The 22,157-nt window shown below is 35.0% G+C and overlaps 1 protein-coding gene across 9 annotated transcripts in view; it reads left to right on the top strand.

Annotated features, from left to right (window-relative positions):
• Fryl (FRY like transcription coactivator) overlaps positions 1-22,157 on the top strand; it is a 242,248-nt gene that overhangs the window by 158,219 nt on the left and 61,872 nt on the right. For all 9 annotated transcript variants that reach the window (XM_046459167.1, XM_046459245.2, XM_046459000.2 and 6 more), the window contains 13 exons: positions 2,104-2,211; positions 5,600-5,837; positions 6,896-7,081; positions 7,347-7,433; positions 8,285-8,553; positions 9,063-9,258; positions 9,921-10,045; positions 11,647-11,704; positions 14,124-14,215; positions 17,030-17,202; positions 19,639-19,799; positions 20,286-20,396; positions 21,990-22,144. In XM_046459167.1, coding sequence (XP_046315123.1) covers positions 2,104-2,211; positions 5,600-5,837; positions 6,896-7,081; positions 7,347-7,433; positions 8,285-8,553; positions 9,063-9,258; positions 9,921-10,045; positions 11,647-11,704; positions 14,124-14,215; positions 17,030-17,202; positions 19,639-19,799; positions 20,286-20,396; positions 21,990-22,144 — 1,959 coding nt within the window. The remainder of the gene's footprint in view (positions 1-2,103; positions 2,212-5,599; positions 5,838-6,895; positions 7,082-7,346; positions 7,434-8,284; positions 8,554-9,062; positions 9,259-9,920; positions 10,046-11,646; positions 11,705-14,123; positions 14,216-17,029; positions 17,203-19,638; positions 19,800-20,285; positions 20,397-21,989; positions 22,145-22,157) is intronic.

Below are 22,157 nucleotides of genomic sequence, written 5' to 3'. Positions count from 1 at the left end.
TCATGAGGAGAGACACAAGATGAAAATAAAGATTTTATTACTTATAAGTCCTTCAGGGAGAGGTGGGGGTTGTACACAGCACACCTGGAGGCCACACACACACACACACACACACACACACACACACAGAGAAGGGTGTTATGAAGGGAAAAAGAAAGAGAAAGGGACTCATGGGTCCAGAGTGTTATTCAAACAGGTTTCCTTCAAGATGTTTTAGTAGTTGTGTTTAAAGCAAGCAGTCACAAGGTCCAGGAGGTAATTCTGTAACTAAGAAATGGCCATGGTGGCTTATCTGCACAGTACACACAGGGTGCTGGTGTCCATGAGGCCAGTCAGCCAGGGTGTATCTAGCTGTCCCAGGGGGAGGTGGCACATACCTGGATCTGTCACATCAAGTAAATGGTGGGGAATGAGGAGTGTATGTAGAATTAGAAAGTGGGTCAAGAGTGACTGAGCCCTGTGCCTTAAATGAGAAAATTAAACTTGTATTTAAAAACAAATGCCAGGGCAACATAAAATTATAATTAAACTACAGCCATATCTCTTCCTTTCTTTGCCGCACTTGCATCTTTGTTGGCTGATTTTTCTCCTTTGATTCTCCAATTTTATAAAATGTCACATGGCTTTATCACTGGGAAACAAGCAGGCAACATCCCTGCACCCTTGGCTGGCTGTGTGAGAACTGGGTGGCAGGTGTACACTGACTGGGCTCCCACAGCCCTGAAAGACGTGGTGTGGTCAGTCACTGATCATGGTGTGCTTTTGTCACTCACACAGCACCTATGGACTAACAAGCCAATAGCAAATTTTGTGCCATTAGCTAATGTAGAGTAGCTGAAATTTATTTCTTTATTAATTAAATAATATATGTGATTTAACTAAATCAGTGACTGAAACTCACGCATTTTGGACCCATGCAAAGAATGGACCAAACACATAAACATCTCTAGAAAAAATATTGAATCATTGCCCCTATAACAAATACTGACCCAAAACACTTGGAACATTCCTAATTATTTTCTACATAAGGATTATTTTATTAGGCCAAATGGAGAACAATTTTGATAAAATATATCTAAAAACCTTACATTGAAATATAGGCTGAAATTAAACAATTAAGAGGTTAGATATTTAAAATTAATAATAACTGAAACCCTCAAATAGCTATAAGAGGATATAGTAGAAGAGCTGGGGTTGAGTTCAGTGGGAGAATACCTGCTTGGAATGCCCATGGACATGGATTCAGTCACTAGCACCCCACAAAAAGAAAGGTAGAAAGGAAGGCAAGAAATAAAATATAAGAGAATTAAATTATTAAGCCTCTGCTCTGGAGAGACCAGGAGTCTCAAAAATTGGCACATTTTAGCCAGATGTGGTGATGTACACCTGTAATCTCAACAATTTGAAAGGCCAAGACAGGAAGATTCTAAGTGTGAGGCCAGCCTCAACAATTTAGCAAGACTGTCTCAAAATAAAAAGAGCTGGGGGCTGTAGCTCAGGGGTAAAAGCACCCCTGGGTTCAATCCCCAATACAAAAACAAAAGGCACATTTTATTATATAAAATTTAAACATATATGTTTGTATGTGTATCACAAAAGGACAAAAAAATTAATGCCAACAGTGATATATAAGAATGTCTGATTCTGAAACCCTTGTTAGTATGGAATGTTAAATGAAAAAAAAAATTTTGTTGTTAATTTTATAGGCCCCAAATAATAGATATTCAATTATGTCAACACTACTATTCATAATATTAGTATTTAATGAATGTTTATGGAAGGCTAAATTGTTTTAAATAATCTGATTTTTATTTAAAGTATTATAATTTGTTTACATATTATTTGATAAAGTTGATGTGCTTTGTTTGTAATTAATGAAAACTTTATTGCTTGCTGGCTGTCTTTTTCTGGAATTATCTCTGTATTCTTTTATCTGCTGCTGGGTTAATTTTCTACTGGATTTGTCTTAATGTACTTTTCATATTAAGTGCAATAAGCTTGGGGACAGGCTCCCACCTACTGTAATAATTTTTGCAAATTTGATTTCATTGTGCATCGTATATAATACACTTCTTATTAAGTTCTTTGTGATATGTTTTTCAGGGGGGAAAGAAAACCTAAAATTGATTTGTTTAGAACTTGCATCGCTGCAATTCCAAGGTTGATTCCTGACGGTATGAGCAGAACTGATCTCATTGAATTGTTAGCAAGGTAAATAAGAATTATTATTATCTGCTGTGCTGATTTTTATGTCTTTACTATCCCTTTAAATTTGTGATACACTTCTGTTTTTAACACTGCAAACCAGTAATGAAGACATTTTCAGTCCTTTATTTGATTTACTTTCTAAGTCCCTGTTGTCTTTTATTATTTATTAAACACATTCTCCCTATTCAGTTTTAACTTCTGAAGTTCTTTTGGATTTCCATACAGATCCCATTTTTCAATTCTTTATCTTTCTATCTGGTAATAGTTCCTTGGATTTATATGACAATTATTCCTTCACATATGGGCATTATCAGTGTGTGGTGACACCCAGTTAGGAATTAATTACTGTGTTTACTCCTACAGTCATTTCTTTAGTATCCTGGGTGGTGATCAGGTCTTTTCTTTCTCCCCATTTTTCTCCTGTGACAGAGCCTATAGCATTTAAGTTTATTTTTTTTTTCTTTCTTTTATCATGATATAGCTCTACAAAATGAGGAAATGTCATGACAACCAAACTTAAATACTAGCTCCTAAAACTAATTCTGAGTTGCACTGGTGACCTATTGAAAAACTTCCTTGTTGGTACCAGTAGGGACTCCCTAGATAAGCGGTCAACAATTTTTTTCTGTAAAGGACCGAATAGTAAACATCTTAGGGTTTGCAGATCATATCTCTACCATGTAGTTCAACAGCAGCCAGCAATGATCTGTAAAGGAGTGGGTGTGACTGTGGGAATGGGCGTCCATCTGGCTGGATTTAGCCCTTGAGCCACTGTTTGCCAGCCCCTACCCTAGATGGAAAACCAAGTATACTAACTGTAATAGAACAGGGATGCTCAGCTCTGTTGAAAAATATGTACTGGTTGCTGGGCACTTACCACTGAGACTCAAATCAAATATGCAATGAATAAACGGTGAATAGATTGCTCCAGGTTCCCTCCACCCTCTTCTTGGGAATACCTGGTGTTCAAACAGCCACATACCACCCTGTCAGCTGTTAAGGTTGGGGCCAGAGATAGAATGGTCTTTGTCTCTCGTGAGTAGAGGAAAAAGGGGTTGCTTTGAAACTTGACACCATTCCATAAATTCCTCCTTTTCCACTCTGCCTCTTAATTTTTGCTGCGAATTACATTACAGAGTTACAAAATTTCATGCCAACATCAGAAATTAGAGATATATTATTTATAACACTCTTCCTTGGGAGAGCACTGAACAGCTGCTGTTCTTACTCTGCTCTTACTCCTCCCACCTCTGCTTAACTCACCTGAGATTTTGTGAAGGATGACCACCATGATGGGTTTCCCATATTCTCCAACTGAATGAAACTGCACCTGTAAGGGGCAGTGACTGGGGAGCCTAGGAAAGAAGCCAGCATCTGAACATTGAATGACAATTTGCTTTGCTTCTTTCCCTCATGACATTTGTTTCCTGATTAATTGACTCAGTGGAAAGGAAGACTCTAGGGTCTGTTCTCTCTTGTACTCTACCCCTATCATTTGGAATTGTGATGTTAAGCAAATCTTGACTTAAAGTAAAGGATATAAAGTTAATTAGTTTCCCTACCTTTAATCAGCCAGGACTCATTGTTACCTCATTTTCACAAGGAATAGTTAACTCATGGATCTTTGTCCTGAGTCGCACAGATGGGTGTATGATCAATGGTACATTCATGGATTTGAGGGATGTTGAAATAACCTTTAAGTCAGCATTGTGGACAGTGTCTCCCTTGGTGTGTCACTCATAGATAGAACACACTGGGCCACAGAGCCTTGTTCTGACGGTTTCCTTGTGATGTGCTGATGTAACTACTACTGCTGCTTCATGTCTCATGCCCAAATCTGTGAGGCTGGAATACCTATTCTTTTCAGCCTCCTTCTTAGTGGAAGGTTGGTTTGGTGAAGACCAGAACTGAGTTCAGCAGGGTAGACACTGTGGTCCCTCCTTTCTCCTAAACCGTGCAGCTTCCCTCCTGTCATTGTGCATGACTCCAACTGCTCAGCTTCCCTTGCACTTTTGCAGTTATGGTGTGGTAGGGATTTTTTTTTGTTCTTTAATACTGGGAATTGAAACCAGGCTTGCTTAACTTAACCACTGAGCCACATCCCCAGCCCTTTTTATGTTTTATTTAGGGACAAGTTCTCACTAAATTGCTGAGGATGGCTTTGAACTCATGATCCTCCTGCCTCAGCCTCCTAAACTGCTGGTATTACAAGCATGCGCCATTGCACTTGGCATTGTGTTGTATTTTAATATTAACTTTGTTTTGGTACTGGGGATGGAACCCAGGAGCACTTAACCACTGAAGCACATCCCCAGCCATTTTTATTTTTTATTTTGAAACAAGGTCTTGCTAAGTTGCTGAGGCTGGCCTTGAATTTGCAATCCTCCTCCCTCATCCACCTGAGATGCTGGGATTACAGGCGTGCACCATTACACCAACTTAATATCACTTTTTTGTCATATTCTTTTAGGCTAATTCTAACTCTAATACATTTGTCTTTAATTGTCAGTCACCAAATAATCCTCTTCAGCCCCAAATTTGAAACTCCTGTTCATCTGGTAATAGACATTCGTGGCTTCACTACGGCAGCTTTTTTTTTTTTTTTTTTTTTTTTTTTTGATGATTTTCTTATTCATCATTCTCTTTTTTTAATGTTTGGTTAAAATCCTATAACTGAAATTATGTTCAAGGCCTTGTAATATCTTGATTGTTTTAAAAAATAATTTTGTATAGCCTCTTCTCTAATTTAATTTATTTAGACTTAAACTCTCTTTGGGGCCTTGGGTGTTGAGTCAACCTATTTTTTTCCCCTAGGCGTGTACCATTTATGATGCAACTCCCAGACTTACTCATATTCTTACCTTCAAGAATAATTGCTATTAATTGATTCCATCTTTATTTTGTATTTTCTTTTTCATAATCAGCCATCTTATATAAAAGTAACCTCAGCTACATATAGGAAATAACTGAGATAAGTCATGTCCTTTCCCATGATGTTAAAGGACTAAATAAATGTGAGATAGTGCTAAGATATTATGTGACTTGATATAATATTTTATTGACTATAAAATAACACAGTATTTTGAAGTTTGAAAGTTTAAATGCATTCCTGACATGCCGTCTGTATTCTGTTTTAAACTATAGCATTTAAATTAGGATCAGAGATGTCATTCCGAATTATAGTGAAAATACCAACTGATGTGAATAGATTCATGTAGACTTAGTTGGCATAAGGGATGAGTATCACAAGAAAGTGAACATTGGCTCCTGTCTTTGCACTTTTTACAAACCAGTGAAGAGGACATATATTTTAGCGACTTAGTTTTTAAGTTTAAATGATAAGACTCTAGGATAGATTTTGAGGTATCTAATGGAATTTTGTTCTCGGTAGGCTCACAATTCACATGGATGAAGAACTGCGTGCTCTGGCTTTCAATACTCTGCAGGCACTAATGCTTGATTTTCCAGATTGGCGGGAGGATGTTCTTTCAGGATTTGTTTATTTTATTGTTCGTGAAGTGACTGATGTCCACCCCACGCTTCTTGATAATGCTGTAAAGATGTTGGTACAATTAATAAATCAGTGGAAACAAGCAGCCCAAATGCATAACAAAAACCAGGACTCACAGGTACCAAATTCTCTTATACTCTCCCTTTGTATATGATCAGTGGTAAATGACCAATAATGATGTCAATATAGGTTTACATTCTCAAAAATTTATATTAGTTTTACCTACTCTTAATGTGTTCTTAATTCCTTGCACTGAGCTTCCCAGTAGTGGGTATGTTAAATACAAAATGTTTGTGTTTCGCACCTTTTCCCACTTATTGTTATCCCTTTGATAACAATTCTATTTTAGTGAGCATAGAAAGTAGAGCTAATTCTAGCTCTCATTTAGATTGTTTCTGATATTTTCTAAACTTACACAATAAAAAATTTTGGTAGTCTTCCATTTGGAGCATCTGACTATTTTATCAAAGGCACCAATCCCTGCTTCACATTTAGTGTCTGTGTTCCTTAACAATAAAAGATGCTTAAATTGTTGGTTGATGATAATGTGTAAATCATAGAATCTTGGAATTTTAGAGTGGCACCATCTAAGCCAACCCAGCTTTCCAACCTTTAATGAGCATATGACTCACTGATGGCTTAAGAATCTCTGTTTCTAACAGATTCCAAGTGATGCTGTGCTGCTGGTCCACCTTGCAGTAGGAAAAATGTAAACTCCTCTCAGTTTTACACATGGGAACATTAGACTGAGAGTAGTTAAGTGTTTGTTCCAAGGTTACAGAGTTGTCAGCGAGTGATAGAAATTAGGTACATAATTCATATTTAGATACTTTCTTCTTCTTGCACTCTATTACTGTTTTAGAAATGAAATACTATTCAAATTGCTTGAGCCAAGACAGACCTATAACCCAAATTTCAGTGACTTGCTTTTTTTTTTTTTTTTTTTTTTTTTTTTTTAATAATATTTATTTATTTTAAGTTTTTGGCGGACACAACATCTTTGTTTGTATGTGGTGCTGAGGATCGAACCCGGGCCGCACACATGCCAGACGAGCGTGCTACCGCTTGAGCCACATCCCCAGCCCCAAACTTGCTTTTTTTTAATTTATTGTTCTTTTGAAATGTCTGTACAAATGCCTTTTTAATCTTACTTTTAATTTGTATTTGTTTTTCAAGCATGGTGTAGCAAATGGAGCCTCTCATCCCCCTCCTCCAGAAAGGAGCCCGTATTCCACTGTATTCCATGTGGTTGAAGGGTTTGCACTCGTCATCCTCTGTAGCAGTCGACCTGCCACTAGGAGATTAGCCGTCAGTGTCCTTAGAGAAATACGGGCTTTGTTTGCACTTTTGGAAATACCTAAGGTAAGATGTAGGTATTTCATTAGTTATCTAGTTAAAGTACTTTAAAATCATCCTTTTGTTATCTTTATCTCATTTCTGTTGTTACAATGTAGGTGTGTTGCTTTCCAAGAAAGTCTTTTAGGAAAGAGCATCTAAACTAACCCACTTGGCCTCAATTTCTTTCATAACAAAGAGTGCTGAAGTGAACTTTTCAGTATCTTAGCTTTGGCTACTTTTCTGAAACACTGATCATTGTTTTTAGATATATGATGTCTTTTTTTTACAGGGTGATGATGAATTAGCCATAGATGTGATGGACAGGCTGAGCCCATCCATTCTTGAGAGCTTCATACATCTCACAGGGGCTGATCAGGTAAGTAATGATTTTACACTTCTCAGTATTGTATTCTATGCCAATGCCCTGTAATTTGATAGAATGGAAAGAAACACATTTGTCAGAAACACATTACAAAGAAAACGTATGAAAAGGTCGCATATCAACATTGATATAGGAATAACTGTCAGTCTCTAAATTCTTTTCCTCTTGTCTTGGAGTACATGGACAGGAGGTTCATGCACTTTCTGTAAAACACCTGACTAATAATTCATTATCAACAACCAAGAGAGATAATAATGAAGTTTAAGAAGCCTAAGTAAGAGATGATTAAAAATAACAATCAAAAAATTTTTGCTTTAGATTATTAACCATGAATTATGTTAACAAAGAGTAATAGGTGACTTGCTTCTAGTGCGTAAAGCAGTGCTTACTGAACATAATGCTCTGAAAGTAAATCTTAATCTCTTCATTGAACAACTATTTAAGAACGTGCACCTCTGGAGAAAAGCCTATGTTCTTTCTGGTCTGTTCCACTCATGCGTAGGTAGGGCATATCAGCATGAAAGTTAATGGCTCACTTTTTAGTTCGCTAGCAGCTTCAGTATGCCCATAAAAGTTGGCTATTCATATTTGAATTACTTAAGTAATGGTTCAAAACCTTTTTGGTTTGTCAACCCGTTGGAGAATAATGAAAGTATACAATCTCTTTCCAGAAAAATTTGTGTATGCATATGCAGTTTCAGGAATTCACCATCCCCTTAAACCAACCTCAGACCTCATGTTATCCTCTATTCTAGCAACCACCAATGACCACTTAAAGCAATTCACATGGCAGAACTTTGAAAGTTATTGAAATGTGCAATAACCAATTTTTTTTTCTCTTGTAGACTACTTTGCTATATTGCCCTAGCTCAATTGATTTACAAACATTAGCAGAATGGAACTCTTCTCCTATTAGCCACCAGTTTGATGTGATTAGCCCATCGCACATATGGATATTTGCACATGTGACCCAAGGCCAAGACCCATGGATTATAAGTCTCTCCAGTTTTTTAAAGCAAGAAAACCTTCCTAAACACTGCTCAACAGCTGTGAGCTACGCTTGGATGTTTGCCTACACAAGGTTACAGTTGTTGTCCCCCCAGGTGGATATAAAGTAAGTTGTTTTCCTAGTGTAAATTTAAAAATGTATCAGCTGTCAGCTTTCATAATGCATTTGGGAAGTTGTACAAATTGGAAGTCCTATAAATAATGTGGCCATATTATATGGATCTCTCTCTCTCCCTCTCTCATTCATATATGTGTGTGGGGGGTGTGTGTGTATGATATGCTATATTGATATCTTAAGGGAAAATAAAGTTGTGAAGGATGTATCTTATAGCCCCTTCCCCCTTTTCATGTATACAGGGTCACCAAATTATGTTTGTTTTCTTAATAGTACTGAGCTTGATACATAGTATGTGTCGAACACTTTATTCATGTCTATCTTATTCCACAGAGATTCAGTACTAGTATTAAATCTTGATGCAAACTGTCTCTCCTAATATAGAGATATATGGTATATGATAGAGATTTAACTTTAGTTTAAAAAAAAAAAAAAAAAAAAAAGAACTTTTGAAAACATGTTATAATTTGTATCTACCTGTTTTTTGTCTTTTTCCTCAGTAGTCCCATCAATGCTAAGAAAGTAAATACGACCACAAGCAGTGACTCCTACATTGGCCTGTGGAGAAACTATCTAATTCTTTGCTGCAGTGCAGCAACATCCACATCCTCTTCAACATCTGCAGGCTCTGTGAAATGTTCTCCTCCCGAGACGCTGGCGTCCACCCCTGACAGTGGCTATGGCATTGATTCCAAAGTAAGTTTTTCAGACCCACCATTGACTCTGAGTGGTACTATGAAAGGAATATTATAAAATGTCTTTTCACAGATAGATTACTTACATTGGAAATTAAAATACTTCAAGGAAATCCATATTTTTAAGATATGATACCTGTTTTCCTTCTTTTAGTCTCTAGAGTTCTCAGATTTCTCAGTGCCCAAAAAGAGTAATTTAAAAAATTAAATGCCTTTCTAAAATTGTCCTAAATCATGTAACGATACCAAATATTCAGTAAGAACAGTTATGTCATTTTTTATGGTATGACACAAAATGTGGTGTACTTAAAGAAAACTTAAGACTGAATGTCTGACTTTGACACTGATGACTGTTTTAGACATAATTTTACTAACTCCTGTTCATGGATCAAGGATTTGATGGTGGACGTCAGCCTATTATATTATATGATTATATGGTAGTGAATCTCTAAGAAATTAAGAGTCCTACAAACAAGTTCTATTAAGTAACCTGCAGTAAGCCCCTGGTCAAGGCATGTAATGTTTTATATACCACAGGTGAATTTTGAAGCAACATTCGTGTAGAAGTTTCATCTGTCTTATGTACTTGACCTAACTTTGAATTTGAAATGTTAACTTATTTAGTTGGACTTGGAATCATTTGTGGCTGCATTTTTTCCTCAGATTATTGGCATCCCATCCCCTTCATCCTTGTTTAAGCACATAGTTCCAATGATGCGCTCTGAGAGCATGGAAATCACAGAATCCCTTGTTCTAGGTCTTGGCAGGACCAACCCCGGGGCTTTCAGGTAATTATCTTCCTATGTTTCTCTGAAGTCAAATAAGACTCAGACTAGAGGTCTGGTAGAGTTAAGCAGAATACTCATTAGGATAGTTGCGTAGCAGCCCTGACTTTTACCAGTTAACTGGCCAAGTAATAATTAACTCAATTAATTGAGTCTTTTATTTCCTTATTTTTATTGAGCAAATTGAGATTAACCCTATTTTCTTCACAGAATTCTTCCTCTTTTTTCCTCCTGGTGCTGGGGATTGAACTCAGGGCCTTGTGCATGATAAGCACATGCTCTGCCACCGAACCACAACCCCATCCCACAGGATTGTATGTAAATAAAGCATATCCATGTATAATTTTTTTTTTCAGTACCAGGGATTGAACTGAGGGCCTCACACATGTTAGACAAGCATTCTACCACTGGGCAACAACCCCCTCCCTAAATATTCTTTAAAAGTGATAAAATGCCATGTAAATCTTTAATATTTTCATACTCATTTTACTTATCTAGTAATTCTGTTAATGTATAATCTTCGTCTGGGTTAAAACTTTAGTTTTCTCTGTGTTGTTTAAAAGAATGGAATCTTTCAAAGAAATATTTACATGCATATTACATATTTTTCATATTAATAAAGCAAATTCTTTATGTTCTTTATGTTCTGCTTTTTTGTTTCCTGTGGGGCCCTGAATGTATTCTTTTCAGAATCTTGATTGGTATAGGATAGTATTGATTTTTTTTTCCTCTTGAAGATGACATGTACAAGAAAATAGGCTAATAAATTTTAACATAGCTATAGTGGGAGAGCATTCAACATAAATGAAGTTTTAGAAGACTTTTAGGGAAATAAATATACTATCATGCTACTGAAAATAAATGGAATATAAAAGTTATCTCATTTAAAAATTTTTCAAATTCCTATGGATAGAAGCAATTTTGAAGCAAATACTTGGAATGTCTACAGTTTTCTTTATATATATGATGAAATTGAGTATACTTTTTGTTTTCTTCTTAGACTTTAAAAAATTTCTCAATCTTACAAAATTAGCACATTATCAGTTCATAATCAAAATGTAAACAAAGAGAAATTTATCATTTTCATGAAGTTCATACCCTTTTACCCACTGGTTTAATATATAAGATTAATCATAAAGAAATAATCAGAAATGAACACTAATTAATATTAACATTGGTCAATTATCCAGTATTTGTAATAACAGAAAGAAAGAATTGAATGATTCAATAATAAATGACAATTTATTGAAGTATGATAGAATATTATGAATTCATTATGGCACGTGAAAGTAACTATACTAGTGTTAAGAAAAAAGATGCTATTTTATATGTAACAGTGTTTCAAAAATTATGCAAAATAATTCAACAAAAATATTGATGGTAAATACCTCTCTGTAAGCTAAAATAAATGGCCTGTACTAGTTTTTGTAGTTTTCAAATGTTCTATAAAATGATGTATTATTTTATAGTAAAAATAAAAGTGTTTGAAGCAGTGGGGTTAGGGTTAACACTTGTTTACATCATTACATTAATATTTACATATTGGCTTGTAAGTATTCAGATTCTGTGTAGCTATTAATAGACTACATATAATTTTTTTCTAGGGAACTAATAGAGGAGTTACATCCAATAATTAAAGAGGCACTCGAAAGAAGGCCAGAGGTAAGCTCTGTTACATAGTTTTCTACCATTAAATTTTTTTTTTTTGGCAAACACATATTTCTCTGCTATATACTATATATTATACCACAGGTTAGAAATTAAGAAGTAAAAGATTGTCTAGTATATTTTTATTTATTTGATTTCATTTTATATTTTATTTTTTGTGATACCAAAGATTGAACTCTATGTACTGAACTTTACTCCCACCCCTTTTTATTTTTGAGTCAGGTCCTCACTAAGTTGCTTAGGCTGGTCATGAACTTGGGATTCTCCTGCCTCAGCCTCCCAAGTTGCTGGGATTACACCTGGGTGCCATCACACCCAACTCCAGCTTTCTTATGTACATTTAAATTTTTTTTTTCACATACAAACTATTCATCCTACAGCTGAACATATGTAGGAACCCATTGTGTAATACAAATGAGACATTGCTATAGCTTAAGTAAAAGCAGGAAACAGGGTGTAGACTGGAGTTAACTTTTTCTGTAAAGTAGCAGTAGTAAATGTTTTCAGCTTTACCAGTCTCATGGCAGCTACTTTGTAATTTGAAACATTCATGGACTACATAAGTAATTAGGTATGGTTATCCCCCAGTAAAACTTTATTTACAGTGACAGGCAACCATGGGCCTGATTTGGCTTATGAGTCCTAGTTTGAAAATCCTGGTTTTGGAATCCCAAACATCCAGATCTGCACCAAGTTCTGTGCAACTTTTAGAAATTAGATGTCTAGTGGGGCACATGACTGTGTAAACCGTAATTACAACAATTTGTTACACACTGTAATGATGTCATAGGTAAGGAGTTATGAGAGTTACAGAGAAAAGAGCCTTGAACTCTCTGCCTGCAGGTAAGGGAAGGCATTGTAGAGGTAGTGCTGATATTGGAGTGAATTTTAAAGCATGTTCCCCAGTTGACAAGCAAAGGAAAGGTATTCTAGGCAGAAAAATAGCATTCACAAATTTTACACACATATTTGGAACTTATGCATTTTTCTGTATGATTATTTTAAAGGGAATAATGGTTAAATATTAGACTGGATAGTAAGATAGGGACTTTCTCATGAAAGACTCCGAGCTGTATCCAGTAGTCCAGTGGTTGCTATATGCCAGTGGCATCTGAGAGTTACCTGGAGAGCTTGTTCAAAATTAGACCCCTGAGCCTTTTGGATAAGAATTCCTGGAGTTGGGCCCAGAAATCTTTTTTCATAAAGCACCTTATATGTATCTGATGTTTGAAAATCTCTGCTGTTAATGTTGGAGGTCCCCTGACCAAAAAAAAAAAAAAACAGGTGACAACAGCTATTCTATTAGATTTTGAAACATCATCAGTAATTCCTCCCTCACTCTCATCTTTACTTACACCCTGTGTAGAGTATGGATATTATCCCCATTTTTTCCACTGATAAAGTTTTTGTATCAGAATGATAATTTTGTTTACAATGTGTAATAATTTATTTGAGGGAAATGGAATTGGAACACTTCTGAGTTTAGGGGAGAAGAGTCCTGATGTTAAGTCATTAGATAAGTACAGTGGTGTTCCTTGAACATGAGTTATAGTTTGAGAGTCTGAGCTTCAGTGTTTCTATGGAGACAAAATGAAAACAGTCCAATTAAAACTTTGCAGAATTCCTGCAGGACTGTTAAGAAGACATCCCACTCAAAACGAATTGCTGTAAACTTTAGGAAGACCCCATGGAAACAGTAAATGTAATGAATGGGTCATCAGCAAATTGGCCTGCCATGGAACACACAGAAGTGGACCAGGGACATAAAAGTGAAAAACTAATATGTTTTTAATTGCTTTGTATTATGAAAATTACATCTTAAGGGAGATAATGATCTAGAATTGAAAGTGATACAGAAAATCTATATTTTGCTATTCTGTTATCCTGTTGGAAGCAGAATCCAATTGAAGTGTTACTGCTATTATTCTAGCATTAGTTCTCTTGGCTCTAGTAGTACAGATTTATTTATTTATTTATTTTATAATGAGCAAAGACATTTTTCTTTTGTTTTATATTTACTTTTGTAGCAAAATTAATCATTGAAAAACTTTAGAATAAATAAAATCTGTGGGTTTACTTGAGTCCCTTTTAGGGACTTTAGTTTTTCCTGCCCTCCTGTCATCTTCTTAGAGTGTCTTTATGATTCAGTGACAACAGTTTACTAATCCCTGGAATTCTTATATAATGGTTAAATCAACAAATCACCTAAAAATAGTTAGAATTTTGTTCTCCACATCGTCACGTCTCTTTGATGCAGTGTCTAGCAGACTAATTATTCCGTACAAGCAGAATAATCTTAATGAGCCCAGAATCTATCTCTGGCATTCAAGTTATTCTTCCCGAGTCACACCAGGGTTTTCTGTGTCCTTCCCTGAAGGTTTTTTTAATTAATATCTTTGTATCTGTGGAATAGAATATGAAACGGCGCAGGCGTCGAGACATTTTACGAGTACAGCTGGTACGAATATTTGAACTGCTGGCAGATGCTGGTGTCATTAGTCACAGGTAAGTATTGGATTTTGATTTTCAAAATTTTGGAATGATTATTTCTCATGAAATATAGAAAAACACCTTTGCAATAACAAAATCTATCAGTATCATTGTACACATTAATTTACAAAAAGGCATCTCGTACATTCATCAGTGTTCAAAAAATATGTTAGAAAATCTACCAGCAGAACTGGATCACTCTGGACAAAAATTGGTGATAATGTTTCTATGGTTTTGCTATTTGTTGGAACCTGTTTTCTAAGCAAAGGGACAACAATAGCCTTATTTTGACAGGCTTCCCTATTTTCTTACCTCATCTTGAAGATTTATTTCTTCTGGGCTTGAAAAAAATCACATGTTAAAAAGACTAAATATTATAAGATTTGCAAATTCATTCCAAGTAACTTTTATCTATTCTGCTGGGAAAAATTAAATCTACAAAATAATTCATAACTATGTTTCCCATCATTTATACATTAAACCATAAAACCTTGAGTTTTATTGCTAAACTGAAAGTTTCTTGACACTAGATCAGCCCCTTGAGGAAAATTCCCTCAGAAGTGTATTTAAAAATAACCACTTTGGAGGGCAGTGGTACTTCCTGACCGTTGAAGGAGAAGAATAACAGATCTGTCCATAACCACAGAAAGGCATATGAAAAGAAATTGAAGAAATGTATTTATAATTGAACCAGACAGTAACTGAGTGTAGAATTTTTACATTAGCATTCGTCCTAATTATTTCTTTTTTGTACATAATGTGTTTTATATTTAGTATCAAATACTTTTGGAGATTGTTTTCAGAATAGAACTTTAATGAAAGAAATTTTAAGCCTGTGCTTTAGTTTTCATTCTTAATACATGAGAAGCAAATGAGAGAAGGGGAAAAAAAAAACCAGCTAATTTCGGAAAAGTAAAATTGAAATTTATGAGCTTGAAGCAAAAAGATATCCTAATATGTATCTGAATCTTTTCCTTTTCAGTTCCTTTTAAGGTAACATTAGTAAATTAAGAAGCTTTACATTGAAGGTTTTTTTTTTTTAATATGATAGCAAATAATGATTCTCTTTTGAAGAACTGCAGAATTTTGGTATTTTGAAACTACAAAAGCTATACTCACTCTTTTGAACACTTAATTTTTAAACACTATTGTGTATTCTGGTTATTTTTTTTTAAGAAAGAGAAATTAATAGAGGGTTATCAATGTTGTAGATTTTATTTATTGTTTAAGGAAAAAGTTGAATTCTGAGTGTCAGAATCTTGGAATCTTAGTTCACCCAGCGGATCCCACGTGCTTGGTGCATACAATAGCAGTGAATGTTACTTAAATGAATGCATGGTTTGTTTTGGTGCAGGTTGCAGTCTACTAAATTGCTTCCCCATTCACTAATAGGTCATGTCCCAGAATTTAAAGAACATTCATTTTATAGAAGAAAAAATATTTGGTCATGAATTCATATAATGATTGTTTATTATTGTGGACTGATATTTTTAAAATACTGCAGTAACATTGCAACTCCTTATTCTTGTTTTCATGGGTTCAGGATGTTGGTACTACTCACAACTAGCAAAAATGAAATAATAATAATAATAATAATAGTTTTTGCTTTTAAAATAATAAATAAGCTCAGCACAGATACATTAGACTATGTAATCCTAGTGACTCAGAAGGCTGAGGCTGGAGGATTGCAAATTCAAGGTCTCCTCAGCAACTTAGGGAGATATTATCTTAAAATAAAAAAATAAAGTCTGGGGAGGAAGTTCAATGGTAAAGTGCCCCTGGGTTCAGTACCTAGTATCATCATAAATGACTGAATGAATGAATGAATAATTTGTATTAGAAATACTTTTCAAGGAAAGCTGACCTTAATAAACATTAATGTAAGAGCTATTACTTTATATAGTACTTATCATTTACTAGGTCATTTTATTAGTGACCCATTTATATTCTTACTAAAACACTCTAGAGAAGATATGATATACATGTGTAATAACTGATAGAGCAAGGCAGTTTAAGACTTTTGACTTTAACCATTAGTCCTCCAACTAGTCCACAGTTTCCAGACTTGGATCCCTTGACTCAAAGAGAATCTCATTGCAGAGATTCTTGAGGCAACTCCATAGATCTAAAAAGATGTGAAACTCAGTACTCTATTCCACTCTTATTTGAATTCTTTTTAGATTTTGCATCCTCTGTAATAATCTATCCCAGAAGGTTGTGGGGAGTAAGTACCTAGTGGATATTTGACTATGTCAGAGGTATAATATGAATATGCATGGATATTATACATATACGTAAAACTAGTCTTTCCTCTTTCTATTTTTTCTATACTCATCCTCTCCCTCCCATTAGCTTCCTTATCTCCTTATCAAAAAGCTCTATATGGGGCTGGGGATGTGGCTCAAGCGGTAGCGCACTCGCTTGGCATGCGTGAGGCCCAGGTTCGATCCTCAGCACCACATACAAACAAAGATGTGTATGCCGAAAACTAAAAAAATAAATAAATATTAAAAAATTCTCCCTCTCTCTCTAAAAAAAAAAAAAGCTCTATATGTTAATAAATACAGATAGCATTTAGCACTTATAATAGTGAATTAAAGTTAGATATGGAATTGAATAATACAAATTGAAATAGCAGTTCTTTGATTACAAACCACCATCTATTTTATGTATATTAAGTAAATCAAAATCATATTCATTAAATTTTATACTGCCATGACCATGAAAAGTTTAATATGTATTATTCTAATTTTGATTACTAGGGATTCATTTTGAGTTATGTAATGGAGTCACGTTTTGATTATCATTTATTTTCTTCAATATTTTCAGTGCAAGTGGTGGCCTTGATAATGAAACACATTTCCTCAACAACACTTTATTGGAGTATGTAGATTTAACCAGACAACTCCTGGAAGCAGAAAATGAAAAAGACTCTGACACACTGAAGGATATACGATGCCATTTTAGTGCCTTAGTGGCGAATATCATTCAGAATGTTCCAGGTATTACTTTTAGTTTCTTAAAGCATTACTGAGTATTAGGAGACCATAATTCATTCTCTTCCCTTGAGACCATAATTCATTCTCTTCCCTTGAGGTTTTATAATCAAGTTGAAAAGCAACTTGTAAAAGTACTGGAAAAATGACAGCATAACATGAATGGCAAGAAATCGTTTTATTTTTAAATTAGTACCAGTTGATTAGAAATCAGAGAAGCAACCCAGCATAGATTATTATGGTCAAGACACAGAAATGAAATTCTGAAGAAATCAATTAGAATAAGCTGTATGGACAAATTTGTTCTAGATGCAGTGAACAAAGGAGCATAATGCTTCAAATGATAATTTTAAATAATATTAACAAGATTGTTTTGAATAATGGGAGAAGAGAATTATCAATGTGAATATGACAAGGACACAGCAATACTGTCTGTTATGGAGCAAGCGCCAAGATGTGCTTTGGAGTTTGATTTACACAATTGCATTTTTTAAAAAAATTATTTATTTAATTTTTCTAATTAGTTATACATGACAGCAGAATGCATTTCGATTCATAGTACACAAATGGAGCACAATTTTTCATTTCTTTGATTGTATACCAAGTAGTGTCACACCATTTGTATCCTCATACCTGTACTTAGGGTAATGATATCTGTCTCATTCCACCAACTTTCCTACCCCCATGCTCCCTTCCTTCTCCCCTCCATTCCCTTTGCCCTATTCAAAGTTCTTCCATTCCTTCCATGCCCCCTGCCACCTACCGCCCACTGCCATTGTAGATCAGCATTTACTTATCAGAACATTTGGCCTTTATTTTGAGGGGACTGGCTTACTTCACTTAGTGTGATATTTTCCAGCTCCATCCATTTACCTGCACATGCCATGATTTATTCTCTTTTAATGCTGAGTAATATTCTATTGTGTATATATACCACAGTTTCTTTATCCATTTATCTATTGAAGGGCATCTAGGTTGATTCCACAGTTTAGCTAATGTGAATTGTGCTGCTGTAACCATTAATGTGGCTGCATCACTGTAGTATTCTGTTTTAAGTCCTTTGGGTATAGACCAAGAAGTGGGATAGCTGGGTCAAATAGTGGTACCATTCCAGGTTTTCTAAGGAATCTCCATACTGCTGTCCAATTGGTTGCACCAATTTTCAGTCCCACCAGCAATGTAAGAGTGTGCCTTTTCCCCCACATCTCACCAACACTTATTGTTGCTTGTGTTCTTGATAACTGCCATTCTGTCTAGAGTGAGATGAAATCTTAGAGTAGTTTTAATTTGCATTTCTCTAATTGCTAGAGATGTTGAACATTTTTTTTCATATATTTGTTGATTGTATATCTTCTTCTGAGAAGTGTCTGTTCAGTTCCTCAGCCCATTTATTGATTGGGTTATTTGGGTTTTGGGGGTATTAAATTTTTTGAGTTCAATATATATCATGGAGATTAGTGCTCTATCTGATCACAATTGCATTTTTAAAAGTCATAAATTCTTTGCAAGTGTAAGACACAAAAGTGTGACTATAATTCTTCTGTATACAGCATAAATAGACCTCTTATCTCTCAAAAATTAAGGTTATTTTGTTATTTTAATGGTATATGCTAGCAGCTGGCTTTTAAAGAGCATGGGCTGTATTTTATAACAGGGTCACTTAAGCACACAGTCGGGTATGTTAATTTCAAGTGAAGGAGCCCTATTTTGATCTTTGGAAGGAAAATAATGCTGTTGAGTGGAAAAGAGCATTTTTCTTCAAATTTTCCATCCCAAAGCTCACTGATATAAAGGTCTGATTTAGCTTATTACTGTGCACTTTTCCACAACCTCCCCCTTGGTTTATGGAGATACTGTTGAAGTTCTTCAACAAAGATTGATGCAGAGAACTCATGAGATAGAACATCAAAGTGGAAAAGATCATCTAATGCATTCATTTTCAAATGATGCCCGTGGCTCTTTGGATGCCATCAGCAGGAGGCAGCAGAATGGATTTGGATGCTGAGCTTCACACCTTACTTCACCCAGATTAGCTCCTCTGTTATCTGTTTTGTATGTTAAGATTCCGTGTAAGGTTCCTTTTCAAAGGCAACTTTTCTGCTTGGAAAAAAAAAAATAGAAAGTTTAAAATAACGTTTTAATCCAAAGCCCTCCCAGTTAACCAGGATCCTGGGGTGTATTTGTGTTAACATCTTGGCCTGGGGAGGAGCAGGTCCTGACTCCCTATTCCGTGCCAGTCTCCCTGTGCCATTCTGCCTGCTGTGATAGTTTCTGTGACTTGGATTTGTATAACTAACTTCTGTTACTGTGGAGGTTTAGGGCAAGTTTAAATGAAAACTTGCTTTCTGTTTTACAGCCTCTCATACTCAATAGTGACTTGCCATGTATGTTAAAGTAAAAAGACATGGAAATAAATTTTTCCATCTATGTTTTTATTTACAGTGCACCAGAGAAGAAGTATTTTTCCTCAACAGAGCCTTCGTCACAGTCTGTTTATGCTGTTCAGTCACTGGGCAGGTCCTTTTAGCATCATGTTTACACCCTTGGACAGATACAGTGATAGGAATATGCAAATTAATAGACATCAATACTGTGCATTAAAGGTATTTACTTAGAACCTGAATTCCTTTTTTCTTAAGAACAGAGTTAAAATATTTTCATGTGTCTCTCTCTATCTGGTTTTATAAATGGGGTAAGGATTTCTTCAGAGTGCCTGAGAATATTGCAATACATGTTTGTCTGCCATATGGAAATACTTAAACCATACCTTTATTTAAGTACATAAAATACAATGCAAAAAAGTTTCAGAATCTATCAAAACTTAAATCAACATTTACTTAAGAACTGAATACTACTTCCAAGTACTTAAGTCTTTTAATCTTCTCTTCTAGTCTAATTTGGTAGGATGATATTTATTCATAATTAATTTCTTAGTTTAAAAAAATACTATTATGCTTTTCTTTGCAACAACAAAAAAAGATCTTGTGGCTAGATAAACATGAGTAAAAGTATCTTGCCTCCTCTCATTAAGCAACCAACATTGACCCTCTTAAAATCTTTAAATGTAATTCTGATATTATTGTTTGAAGGCTATGTCTGCTGTACTATGTTGTGGCCCTGTTGCAGATAATGTAGGACTTTCATCAGATGGCTATTTGTACAAATGGCTGGATAACATTTTGGACTCTCTGGACAAAAAGGTAATTAGGATAATTCCCTTAAAATTTCATAATGAATTGTCTTTCAGAATTAAAATATGGCCCTCTAAAAATTAGTCATCTTTTAATAAAGATAGGATGGAACTATAGGTAAAAATTATATTATGTAAAATTAAATAGATTATTGTAATCTAAGGAAATTCCAATTTGTATTTATCACTCTATGGAGTAACTTTAATTTCACTTTCATATTATAGGATTAATATAGCAGTGTGTATATATCTCTCATAGGGTTCTGAGTCAATAAAATACTGATCTAGAATGCATTGAGCTCCATGGAAGAAAGAGGTTATTTGCTATGTTTAATTTCCTTTTTTTGCCCAATCTCCAATTAATCACTTTCTTGCCTTCCTTAGTCTCATGTTTTATACAAACAGACTAGACAATTTTCTTCTGCAATCAAAATTTCAATAACAAAGATACTATTTTTAACATGGTCGAATATACTTGACTAGGTTTCAGATTTTTTTTAAAATAGATCTAGCTCAATAGTACAATCATACAGCTTTGTACAGAGCATTCTATATATCAACAGAAAATATATTTGAGCACAAAAATAAAAAATGTTTAAAGAGAACCTCAGCAGCATTTTGTTTCTGCAAAACAGAATATCTCATATTGATGAAATATCTACAGGTGCTTTTCCTTTACAAAAACACATATTCCTTTATAAATACACAGACTGAGTCATTAACAATGACCTAGTAATTGTTTCCCTTCAACCTGAATGGTTTATAAGCTATACCTTACAACCATATAAAGGCTTTTATTTGTATTAAGGTGTTACCACTTTTGACATAAAGCTTAAAATATTTTATATTTCAAAGTAAAATTAGCAACATAACTGGACAGTATATTGTGTGATAGCTTTATTTATTTATTGTGAGATCTACTCCAATATAAATGGGTGATCACTGCTGTGTTGCCAGAGAGACTGCAGAATTTAAAATAGGACTTGTGTTTTTTCCCCTCAGAATATTTTTTTTTCTATTGAGTTATCACAAATAAGAATATAGCTTGATAAAAATAATCGGAGGTTAACAACTCATTTTTCTGAAAGCACTTATCATCATTCATGTTCATCAACTGCCTTTGGGGCTCTCAAAAGAGAGACTTACACGAAGAATCTTGTGTAAGAGAACCCCCTGCCAAGTGTAATTTATTCATATTGTCATCATTTTGGCTGAGTAAATGATGAGAGGAAATTGAACAAAACAAGACAGGTTTTGTGATTAAATGTAATAAATGTATGCACTATTCTGATTTACTAAAAATGTAGAGAAATATAGCCAGACATAGTGGCACATGCCTTGTAATCCCAGTGACTTGGAGACGCTGAGGCAAGAGGATCACAATTTGAGGGCCATCCTTGCAACTTAGCAAGGTCCTAAGCAACTTTGCAAGACCCTGTCTCAAAATTTAAAAAGGCTAGGGAGGCTGTGGATGTAGCTTGGTGGTAACATGTTCCTGGGTTCAATCCTCAGTACCAAAAAATATTTTTCAAAAGGTAGAAAAATAGGAAATTAATTATAAATAACTTTCCCCCTCCCTGGCAATTTTGTGACCTTATTTCAGGTTCATCAGTTGGGCTGTGAAGCAGTCACGTTGTTGCTGGAGCTGAACCCTGATCAGAGCAACCTGATGTACTGGGCTGTGGATCGCTGCTACACAGGTTCCAAGAGGGTGGCAGCTGGCTGCTTTAAAGCCATCGCGAATGTCTTCCAGAACAGGTACTATAGACAC

Source organism: Marmota monax, unplaced genomic scaffold (assembly GCF_021218885.2).
Source record: "Marmota monax isolate L192 unplaced genomic scaffold, Marmota_monax_Labrador192_F-V1.1 WCK01_AAM20220418_F8-fsc00025, whole genome shotgun sequence".
In the NCBI taxonomy this organism is placed as follows: domain Eukaryota; kingdom Metazoa; phylum Chordata; class Mammalia; order Rodentia; family Sciuridae; genus Marmota; species Marmota monax.
This window is presented reverse-complemented; position numbering and strand designations above follow the sequence as displayed.